Consider the following 12569-nt stretch of genomic DNA (forward strand, 5'->3'; position numbering starts at 1 on the left):
AACAGAGTGATGTAGGAATAATGGTGCATAGTTCCCTGAAGGTGGAATCTCATGTGGATAGGGTGGTGAAGAAAGCTTTTGGTATGCTGGCCTTTATAAATCAGAGCATTGAGTATAGGAGTTGGGATGTAATGTTAAAATTGTACAAGGCATTGGTAAGGCCGAATTTGGAGTATTGTGTACAGTTCTGGTCACCGAATTATAGGAAAGATGTCAACAAAATAGAGAGAGTACAGAGGAGATTTACTAGAATGTTACCTGGGTTTCAGCACCTAAGTTACAGAGAAAGGTTGAACAAGTTAGGTCTTTATTCTTTGGAGCGTAGAAGGTTGAGGGGGGACTTGATAGAGGTATTTAAAATTATGAGGGGGATAGATAGAGTTGACTTTAATGGGCTTTTTCCATTGAGAGTAGGGGAGATTCAAACAAGAGGACATGAGTTGAGAGTTAAGGGACAAAAGTTTAGGGGTAACACGAGGGGGAACTTCTTTACTCAGAGAGTGGTAGCTGTGTGGAACAATCTTCCAGTAGAAGTGGTAGAGGCAGGTTTGATTTTGTCATTAAAAAAAAATTGGATAGGTATATGGACAGGAAAGGAATGGAGGGTTATGCGCTGAGTGCAGGTCAGTGGGGATTAGGTGAGAGTAAGCGTTCGGCACAGACTTGAAGGGCCGAGCTGGCCTGTTTCCGTGCTGTAATTGTTATATGGTTATTGATTCTATTGTGTTTCTGTATCATGCTTAAAGGATGTTAACTGAGTGACCTATCTCTTGAGTCAAAACGAGACACCTGATTTACTCCCATTGATATACTGTTTCCATTGGGTGGTTCCTCTGCTACAAGCTTATCTTACTCCATTTTCCAGTTATCCTGAGGGCTTTGGAGTGGGAACTGGCAGCAAAAAGGCCTCCTGGATTTTACAATCCACAGCAACCAGTGAGCAATATGATGGATCCTTCGAGTCTTTTCACACACACAATGGTAAGGATTGTCTGTTCAAAACAATTGAATAAATGATTAGTTAATTTTCAAACAATTTGTCTTCTGAACTTCAGAATCAGGTTTAATATCACTGGAAGATGTTGTGAAATATGTTTTTGACAGCAATATATTGCAATACATATAAATTACAGTAGGAAATATATATATTTATATGTATTGCAAATTAAATTAAGTAGTGTAAAAAGAGAAAAATACTGAGGTAGCATACATGAATTGATTGTCCACTCAGAAGTCTACTGGTAGTGAGGGATTAATTTTGTTAGGTGTGTACATATTTCAGGCAGGATGCTGGATCTGGGAGTGTGTTAATAGGAACTGACCCAGGGACATTAACGAGGGGTGGGGCTGGAATCACATTGACCACACTTGATGGCAAGGCCTAGTTCTTCTTCCTGAAAAACGAGTGACCCAAGTGAATATTTGCTGTGATTTGACAGGGTCCATTGTCATTTTCAACCAGAATTTAGTGAATTCACTTCCATGTGATGTCTGTTACATGTAGTTGTTCAGTTGCTGGTTTTGACCTGTGACCTTTACCCACTGCAGACTATAAGACCGTAAGAACATAGATACAGGAGCAGCATCAGGGTTTCAGGCCTGCATCATGGCTGATATATTATCTCTCTCAACCTGTGTGAAAGTGGGAAAAGAGCTTGCTTTGAGTCATAGAGTCATAAAAAGTTACAACACTAGGCTGTGCCAAACCATTTAAACTGCCTACTCCCATCGCCCACAATTCCTTTCTCTCCACAGACGCCCTCAGTCCGCTGAGTTCCCAAGCACTTTAAGAACATTGAGCAGTACAGCATTGTGGGCCCTTTGGCCCATGATGTTGTGCCAACCCTTTAATCCACTCCAAGATCAATCTGATCCTTCCCTCCTACATAGCTCTCAGTTTGCCTTTCATCCATGTTGTATTTAGGTTTGTATGCAGTCAGCGAAATAGCAATAAAAGCAGCGTTTTTATTGAGATGTTCTTTGTGCTTTGAATTGCAAGTCCAACGAGAGGTTTTCGATTTGGTTGAATGGGTGTGGAATCATCTCATGGTACAGAGAAGATCGAGCCTGGAGGACTGCTGCAAGATTGACCTCTCTGTAAAGCAGGGCTCCAGTGAAAAGATCATTGACATTTCTGAGGTCTCTCCTCTCTGGGAAGAGTCAGCAACAAAAGCATGGCTACAATATATCGGTTAGTACATTGAAGGCTCAGTTTGGAACTGAAGAGAGGTTGTAAGCTTTGGTTTAAGCTAAGACAAGAACAGGAAACATTAGAAATGCTGAGCAGATCAGGCAGTATCTGTAGACAGAGAAACAGAGCTAACTTTTCAGGATAAAAACCTGTTTCCACCACTTTATTTCAGACTCTCAGCATCTGCACTTTTTTTAAAATGATTTTCAGTTTATTTTCTTCTTAACCAGATGTTATGATAGCGTAGCGGTTAGCACGATGCCATTGCAGCTCGGAGTTCAATTCTGATGTCACCTGTAAGGAGTCTCAGTACCACCTCCCCATGGGATGCGTGGGTTTTCTCTGCGCTATATCTTTCAATAAAATTAGAAAGTAAAATCCTATTGCCCGATTCCTTTTCCCTCAGGAGGTAACAATGCTGATGCTGGGCTCTGGAGTGAACCTGGTAGAATCCAAAGGGTCAGACAGCATCTGTGGAGGCAACGGCATGGTTGACGTTTCAGGCAGTGATGCTGCATTACATCAAAGCTCTCAACCTGAAACATTGACCATCTTTTTGACTCCTCTCTTGTAGTCAGGGTTCTCTCAGCCTTCTCCCAGGGAAATAATTGCAAGATCAGAATATCCCAACGGAGCGTATTTATCTATCTATCTATCTATCTATTTATTTATTTAGCGATACAGTGTGAAATAAACCCTTAAGGCTCTTTGAGCCTTCGCCACCCAACAGCCTCGGAAATCCCCCAGTACAACTCTAACCTAATCATGGGACAATTTACAATGACAGATTAACTTACTAACTGGGAACGCCTTTGGGTGGTGGGAGGAAACTGAGCATCTGGAGGAAACCCACTGGCACACAGGGAAGTAGGTACAAACTTGCTCACAAATGACACCAGAATTGAAGTCTGACCTCTAATGACCCAAGCTGTAATAGCTTCACTACCGTGGTGTGTTGTACTACAAGCATTCAGATTAGGAACAAGGTCTCTCATGTTCACTGCACCATTTAATAAGATTGCAGTTGATATGATTGTAATTACAGCCCGACATTTCAGACAACATGCAAAACAAAGTATTTTACTATACCTTGGGACATGTGAGAATAATAAACAAATTTACTATGTTATGTTAGAACCGGGTAGCCATTCACCATTTACATTATATTTTGTTCTGTGTTGTTTTCCTATTAAGTTATTATCAATATAACATTTCGTACATTATATTCTATCTTTGTCCACTCACTAAAACAATCTACACTCAGTAGTCAACTTATTAGGTACACCTGTACACCTGCTCGTTAATGCAAATATCTAACCAGCCAATCATGTGACAGCAGGTCAATACATAAAAGCATTCAGACCAATCATCACAATGGCGAAGAAATGTGATCAAAATTACTTTGACTGTGGAATGATTGTTGGTGCCAGATGGGATGGTTTGAGTATTTCAGAAACTGCTGATCTGGGATTTTCACACACAATAGTCTATAGAGTTTATAGAAAATGGTGCGAGAAACAAAAAAAAATCCAATGAGCGGTAGTTCAGAGAGTGAAAACTCCTTGTATAATGACAGAAGTCAAGGGAGAATGGCCAGACTGGTTCAAACTGACGGGAAGGTGATAGTAACTCGAGTAACCATGCAGTGGTGTGTAGAAGAGTACCTCTGAATGCACAACATATCAAACCATGAAATGGATGGACAACAGCAGCAGAAGACCACAAACATATACTCTGTGATCACTTTATTAGCAATCTCCAGTACCTGTTAACGTAACCACTGAGTGAAATCTCCTTATGATGGTATTTTTATAGTTTATTGGTGTTTATGAGAAGGACAGTGACTTATTTACTTACTGCTCATTTCGCTACTGGAGTTCAGGGCAGCAATGAAGGTTCTCCATCTCTTGCTTGTTCAGAGCTTCCTTCATTGTGTGGGTAGACCATAGAACAGTACAGCACAGTACAGGCCCTTCGGCCCACAATGTTGCGCCGACCCTCAAACCCTGCCTCCCATATAACCCCCTACCTTAAATTCCTCCATATACCTGTCTAGTAGTCTCTTAAACTTCACTAGTGTATCTGTCTCCACCACTGACTCAGGCAGTACATTCCACGCACCAACCACTCTCTGAGTGAAAAACCTTCCTCTAATATCCCCCTTGAACTTCCCTCCCCTTACCTTAAAGCCATGTCCCCTTGTACTGAACAGTGGTGTCCTGGGGAAGAGGCAGTGGCTGTCCACTCTGTCTATTCCTCTTAATATCTTGTACACCTCTATCATGTCTCCTCTCATCCTCCTTCTGTCCAAAGAGTAAAGTCCTAGCTCCCTTAATCTCTGATCATAATGCATACTCTCTAAACCAGGCAGCATCCTGGTAAATCTCCTCTGTACCCTTTCCAAAGCTTCCACATCCTTCCTATAGTGAGGCGACCAGAACTGGACACAATACTCCAAGTGTGGCCTAACTAGAGTTTTATAGAGCTGCATCATTACATCGCGTCTCTTAAACTCTATCCCTCGACTTATGAAAGCTAACACCCCATAAGCTTTCTTAACTACCCTATCTACCTGTGAGGCAACTTTCAGGGATCTGTGGACATGTACCCCCAGATCCCTCTGCTCCTCTACACTACCAAGTATCCTGCCATTTACTTTATACTCTGCCTTGGAGTTTGTCCTTCCAAAGTGTACCACCTCATACTTCATACTTCTCTGGGTTGAACTCCATCTGCCACTTCTCAGCCCACTTCTGCATCTTATCAATGTCTCTCTGCAATCTTTGACAATCCTCTACACTATCTACAACACCACCAACCTCTGTGTCGTCTGCAAACTTGCCAACCCACCCTTCTAACCCCACATCCAGGTCGCTAATAAAAATCACAAAAACTAGAGGTCCCAGAACAGATCCTTGTGGGACACCACTAGTCACAATCCTCCAATCTGAATGTACTCCCTCCACCATGACCCTCTGCCTTCTGCAGCCAAGCCAATTCTGAATCCACCTGGCCAAACTTCCCTGGATCCCATGCCTTCTGACTTTCTGAATAAGCCTACCGTGTGGAACCTTGTCAAATGCCTTACTAAAATCCATGTAGATCACATCCACTGCACTACCCTCATCTATATGCCTGGTCACCTCCTCAAAGATCAGACTTGTTAGGCACAATCTGCCCTTCACAAAGCCATGCTGACTGTCCCTGATCAGACCATGATTCTCTAAATGCCCATAGATCCTATCTCTAAGAATCTTTTCCAACAGCTTTCCCACCACAGACATAAGGCTTACTGGTTTATAATTACCTGGACTAGCCCTACTACCTTTTTTGAATAAGGGGACAACATTCACCTCCCTCCAGTCCTCTGGTACCATTCCCGTGGACAATGAGGACATAAAGATCCTAGCCAGAGGTTCAGCAATCTCTTCCCTTGCCTCGTGGAGCAGCCTGGGGAATACTCCATCAGACTCTGGGGACTTATCCGTCCTAATGTATTTTAACAACTCCAACACCTCTCTCTTAATATCAACATGCTCCAGAACATCAATCTCACTCATATTGTCCTCACCCTAGCTTCCTGTCGGCTTTCACAACCGTCAGACATACAAGTCCTGGGTGGAAACTCAGGAATACAGATGTAGAAGGATTCTTCTTTGCTGTTTCTGTAATAGTTCAGTTTAATTAGTCAATGTTGTTATCCTTGTACTGAACCCCTGAACCTGGGAGACCAATGGACCACTCTTGGGCTAGTCTCTACCCTTTGACCTGTTTGACGTGGTGAACTTACCAAGAGCCAAAGCGTAACGCCCTGACTCCAGCCAGCATTGCTCTCTGGGTCATTAAGGCACATCGCCTCCAAACCCTGTGATAAGGTTCTGGTCCTCTAGGAGGGCAAACTTACTGAAGTAAATATTTATTTTACCAGATGTAAGGCACACCAGCTTTTTTATTTTTAGCCATGCATTATCACCATTAACCACCTATCTGTATGTCAGCGATATCAGGTAAGGCAACAACAAGCTGATTTTATCTTTTCTGAGTGGTTCTGCAGATCAAGTTTTCATGTTCTTCCACATGAATCATCCTGTGGTGATCACAAGCGTTTACTCAAGGTAAATCGCTGGAGGGTGCTTGACTTTTTAATTCAAGATTCAAGGTTGTTTAATGTCATTTCCAGTACACAAGTAAAATGGAGATCAAAATAATTGTTACTCTGGATCCGGTGTAGCACAAGAAATCAAAATAAGATAAAGAACACAATAATAAAAAACATAATCAATATAAATACATAAGACAGCTTATATACATAGATTGATTGTATGTCCATAAAGTGACACTCGACACAGGAGTGTCTGTACATCAGGTGACTCTGACAGGAAATGATAGAGTAGTGGAGGTTGGGGGTGTAGAGGGGTGGGTTAGTGGGTGGAAGTGGTGATCAGCCTTACTGCTTGGAGATAGCAACTGTTTTTGAGTCTGGTAGTCCTGGTGTGGATGCTATGTAGCCTCCTCCCTGATGGGAGTGGGACAAACGGTCTATGAGCAGGGTGGGTGGGATCCTTTGTGATGCACCTTAATCTGGATTTGCTTTTGTTTCTCAGCTTCAGAGAAGAAGAACATCTGCAGTAAAAGTGTCCCAGCACAGGTTCAGCAGAATAAAACAGAATGGTTCTCCGAGAGCCTGTCAACAGCCGTGCGTTTGGTGGGCAAGCGGCTTTCAAGAGAATCCCATGATTTAACTATAAAGGTATATTCCCAAATATGTTTCCTGTTGCCTTGACTTGTTGAAAATTCTCCCTTTCCTGATCCCTCTGCTAAATTTTCCAGTATAGTAACAAACACTGCAGGTGCTGAATATATAAAGAAGCAGAAAATGCTAAATGTACACAGGCAGGTCAAGCAGCGCCTGCAGGGAAAGAAACTATGACATGATAGACCTGAAGGTGAAGAGTCATCATTACAAGATAAGGTGCCACGGTAGTGTAGCAGTTAGTGTGACACTATTACATCTCGGGGTGTCAGAGTTTAAAGTTCAATCCTGAAGTTCTCTGCAAGGAATCTCTGTACATCTTCCCTGTGGAACGTGTGGGTTTCCTCCAGGTGCTCTGGTTTCCTCCCACAGTCCAAAGATGTACCAGGTAGGTTAATTGCCTTGTTATTAGCTCAGGGTGAAATTGGGGCTGCTGGGGTACCAATAAATAAATAGATAGATGGATAGATAGATAACAGAAAAGAGGCAGTCATTTAAAACATGTACATATTTCTCCCTGTAGAGGTTGGTGAACCTCTGGAATTTTCTACACTGAGGTTGAGCTTTGGGTGCATTATTGAAAGCTGGGGATTGACGACTGACACAGAAGGGAAGACGAGCTCTGAGGCAGGTCTGCCATGGTCATACTGAGTGGCAGGACATGCTTGAGGGGTCCAGTGACCTGCTGTGAATGTTCTTATGAAACCTGTTAAGAAGACCTTAGGTGAGTTGAGTTTCACTAAATGAGAAATGATACAGTGTTGGTCTGTGCGTAAGGATGGCTTAGGCAATGTGTGTGGAAGAAAGCCTGGGGAGTAGTATCGTTGGATCTTTGGGTTATGGTGTGTTGGCCTTGATTAGTCAGTGAAATGAGTTCAAGAGCTGCAAGGTAATGCTGCTACTCTATAAAACCCTGGCTAGACCAGACTTGGATTATTGTGCCCACTTCTGCTTGTCTCATTAAAGGATGTGGAAGCTTTGGAGAGGATGCAGAGGAGATTTGCCAAGATGAAGCCCAGATTTGAGATTATGTCTTATGAGAATGAGACAAACTGTAAACTGGACTTTTCTTTTTGGAGTGAAGGAAGATGAGAGGTGTCCTGATAGAGGTGTACAAGATGTTGTGTCCATTCTGGGGCAGCTCACTCACCATTGGCCCCCACTGTTTGTCAGCTCTCAGCTCAGGCTCGAAGTGGCTGTTTGCATGTGACAGTGGCCACACCCTGGTACACCACTTCGGCAGGCGGGTTAAACCAGATTAGGGTAGCCAGTGGGCCTCATACCCTAGTGAATGAGGACATGCCTGTCCTAGCATGTGAATTCTGGTCTGGTGGATTTGGTGGATGAGACTTACAGTAAAATTCAATGGCTAAGAAGCGATGGAGAGCGATGGACATAACGAGGCACAGAAGACTTCATGGTCATCCACTGCAACCATGGAAGACCTCAGTTTGTGATACTTGTTTGTAGCACTGGACCCAAACTTCTGAGGTTAAGAGAGTAGAACTGCCCCAATACAATGGCTTTTCCTGATATGGTTTCCTGTCAACATCAGATATGATGGACAGCCAGGCTGGCAATGATTAATACAAGGGGCATAATTTTAAGATGACTGGAGGAAAGTATAGAGGTGATGTCAGATGTATGTTTTTTACACAGAGAGTGGTGGGTGCATGGGCTGACCTACCAGGGAGTGGCAGTAGATGTAGGCCCATTAGGAACATGTATGAGACTCTTAGACAGGCACATAGATGATAGACAAATGGATGGCTGTGTAGGAGGAAGGGGTTAGATTTATTTTAGAGTAGGTTCAAAGGTCGGCACAACATTGTGGGCCGAAGATCCTGCACTGTGTTTGTACTGTTCAATATTCTTTGGTGTGTAGACTATTAGTGGAGATCATCAGGGTGATCTGAAGTAAAATGACTTACCTGGAGGATGTGGGATGACGAGGGGCCTGACCATGATTAAATTCAAGAAAACGTTACCAGGTACAGGTGTGGCAGAACAATGGGGGATTTTTAAAGACTGGATCAAATAAACTTGTTGATGGGAGACAGAGGGTAGATGCTTTTCTGACTGGAAAAATGTGATCAAAGGTACACCACAGAGATCATTGATGGAATCTTCGATGTTTGTCATATATTTGTTAAAGATATAGAATTGTTTAAAGCTGTTTAATGTCATTCCCTGTACACAAGTGTCAGGAAAGTGAAATGATTGTTACTACTGATTTGATGCAGCATATACATTAGGAAAGTTAAAGAACACAACAACAATAATAAAAAGAGACACAAAAGATAGCTTATATACATAGATTTATTGTATGTCCATAAAGTGATGCTGGGCTGTACATAAGGTGACTAAGGGGGAATAATAAAGTAGTGGTGGAGTTATGGGTAGAGGTGTTGATCAGCCTTACTGCTTTGGGGAAGAGAACTGATTTTGAATCCAGTGGTCGTGGTGTGGATGCTACATGTTATGTTAATAGCTTGGTTATGAATGTAGGAGGCATAATTAGAAGTTTATCAATGACTCAAGTGTTGGTGGTGGTGTGGAAATGAGGGTGATTGTCTAAGGATGCAACAGAATGTAGATGAGCTGAAAGTTTGGGTGCAACATTGGCAGGTGGCATTTCAACCCGAAAGGTGTGATGTGATGCATTTTGGAAAGTCAGGGAGTAGGGCATCTACAGTAAATCATAGAGCTCAAGGGAATGTTGATAAGCAGAGAGACCTGGGATTTCAAGTCCATAGTTTGCTGAAAGAGGGAACTGAGGTTGATTGAGTTGCAAAGAAGGCACGTGGCATACTTGTCTTCACAGCTGGAGCATAGAAGACTGCATTGCAAGTTCACAATCTGAGTCTAAATCTAAACGACCAGAGTTTATCACCTTTTTTGATGGTTATCTAAAATTGATCAGAGTTCTCGGCCTGAATTTAATTCCTGTAGATTCTAGATCCCTTGAAGGCTATGTGGAGCTAAATCTCAGAGAGAGGCAAGCTCTGGTTTCACAAATTTATAATTTCTTCCATTCCTCCTGCTGCTTTAGATAATATCAACTTGGGTGATCTCTATTGTGGACCTCTGAGATCCTACGACAACAAGCAGTGTTCCTCTCCCTCTATATTTCCCAGGCACGTGTTAAGTTCCATTGCCAAATTCCTTTATGCCGATGCTACTTTGGAAATTACAAACACTTCACAGTGAAGTACATGCCTGACCTGAGGAGTGCAGAGTTAGTTACCAGAGTGAAATGTGAGATGAGTATTGTTGCAACATTCAACTTTCAGTGCACCAAGCGCTACAACTGCACATGAAACCTCCACCTGAAGTTGTGGAAAGGATTTACCAGAACAACATACACAAAATACTGGAGGAACAAAACAAGTCAGGCAGCATCTATGGAGGGTAACAAACAGTCAACGTAAGGGTCTCGGCCTGAAACATCGACTGTACTCTTCCTTTGATACTGTCTGTCCCCCAGCATTTTGTGTCTGTTGCTTGGATTTCAAGCATCTGCAGATTTTCTCTTGTTAGTCAATGTTTCAGGCTGAGACCCTTCATCAGAGCCTGAAACGTTGACTGTTTATTTATTTGCATAGATGCTACCTGACCTACAGAGATGCCCCTGCATTTTGTGCGTTGCTCTGAATTTCCAGCATCTGCAGATACTCCTGTGTGCACAGATTTGCCAGTATCGCTACAGTTCAAAGTGGCAAGTTTTAGATAGGAGGATTACTAAACAATGAAATTTCTGTCACAGGTACAAGTGTAAGCTGTGATGTCATAGCAGAAAGCATAGAGAATTTGCCCAAGGGTCTGTTTAATTATTTTTAAAAATTAATTTTGATTATTACAGCTGATTACACCTCAGTGAGCAGTGTAATTGGTATTTGTTAATTTATCCCTTGGAACATTTTGTAGAACAAGCTTTTGCTGTTGAAGGTTAAAGACTCTTTTATTGGTTTTCCTCTAAATATATCCACATCATTAGTTCTTCCAGTGGAAATGTTACCATCTGGAAAATGCAGCTTTGAGACATAACTCATGCACGAATGCATGAAATTAGTGTTTTTGCAACTCCTGCTTTAGTTCCTAGACAAAAGGACTGTAATTAAGTAAATTGTGATCAGAGAAAACATTATTCATCATCTTGTGATCTCCTTTAACACATAGCCTTCCGACAACCTATCAAGCCTTTGATAAATGACTACACCGTCAGCCTTTTATTTCCTTAATCTTAAATGTCTCTTCATTTTCTTAGTGTAAAAGATCATTACTAGTACCAGTGATCGGTTGTGAATGGTCCAAAGTTTTAGAGTTACTGTTGAAGTTTTCCAATACAGTTGTTGGAGTTCAAACTAATGGCTAACTTTAAAACTTAAGGTTCCTATCTAATTTTAGATATAATTCCGTATTTATATATTTAAAAACCAGAAGGCATGCATTTAAGGTGAGAAGGGGGGTAATTTCAAAAGAAACGTGAGAGGCAAGCTTTTTTACAGAGAGTGGCGGATGCCTGGAATACACTGCCTAGGGTGGTGGAAGGGGCAGATACATTAGGGACATTTAGATAGGCACATAGACGTGAAGAAAATGGAAGGGTATAGGTATTGTATAGACAGAAAGGATGAGTTTAGTTGGCCACTTGATAATTAATTTAATTTGTTTGGCACAACATTGTGGGCCAAAAGGCCTGTTCCAGTGTGGTATGTTTCTATGTTCTATATAATTAGATGGAAATTTTAAAGAGAGAAAATATTAGCTTTATTTGTCATATGGGCATTGAAACATACTGTGAAATGCATCTTTTGGATCAAAGAAGATCAGCAAGACTATGCACATCCAGCATCAACATAGCATGCCCACACCTTACTGACCCTTACTTTGAAATGTGGGAGGAAACCGGAGCACCCAGAGGAAAACTTACAGTATATGTGCTAAAACTTTAACTGTATACTCATTTTTCCACTGTTTGTCTATCTTATTGGTATATCTTATCTATTTTTCTCAACAGTAATTAGATAATTACATAAGTTATAAGTATTGCCCCAGTGCATTGCTAAATCAAGCACTTGGTGTAGAGGGGCGATATTTAACAAACTGGCACAGTCCCATTTATATCAGTTCTGAATTATTTTCTTTTTTGTCCTGCTTGAAAACACCTTGACTTCTCTTCTTGTCACACTGAAAACATCTCCAAAACTTTATTATTTAAAAAACATGGTAAAGAAACATCTGCCTTCCTCCGTTTCCCTTGATATTGGACTGTCTTGTGAACAAAAATGCACTAATAATAATACACCAGACCCTCTATCCCAGATGTTCAACTATGTTATAGATAGCAATGAATCCTAAAATGCTGACTTGTACTTCTAACCACCAATATGTGATTAACGGTCACATCAAATTTTATGAAGACTCCAACACAAACATCAGTAAAGCTTCAAATAAGCTGGATCTTTATTTAGGATCAGACAATTTCTTTACATTTATACAGGTTGGTTATAATTCTCTGATTGAAACCATTCCTAATTTTGAACGCATCACGGATATTATATTAATTTATTTTAAAGTCTTTTGTAACTTAACCAGAATAACATCGTATAACAGAGTCAGTAC

The 12569-nt window shown here is 41.5% G+C and overlaps 1 protein-coding gene across 1 annotated transcript in view; it reads left to right on the forward strand.

The window, feature by feature from the left end:
• wdfy4 (WDFY family member 4) overlaps positions 1 to 12569 on the forward strand; it is a 306893-nt gene that overhangs the window by 139040 nt on the left and 155284 nt on the right. The window contains exons 36-38 of the mRNA XM_059946114.1: positions 866 to 981; positions 2000 to 2191; positions 6796 to 6941. Of these exons, the coding sequence (XP_059802097.1) occupies positions 866 to 981; positions 2000 to 2191; positions 6796 to 6941 (454 nt within the window). The remainder of the gene's footprint in view (positions 1 to 865; positions 982 to 1999; positions 2192 to 6795; positions 6942 to 12569) is intronic.

Source organism: Hypanus sabinus, chromosome 21, assembly GCF_030144855.1.
Source record: "Hypanus sabinus isolate sHypSab1 chromosome 21, sHypSab1.hap1, whole genome shotgun sequence".
Classification (NCBI taxonomy): domain Eukaryota; kingdom Metazoa; phylum Chordata; class Chondrichthyes; order Myliobatiformes; family Dasyatidae; genus Hypanus; species Hypanus sabinus.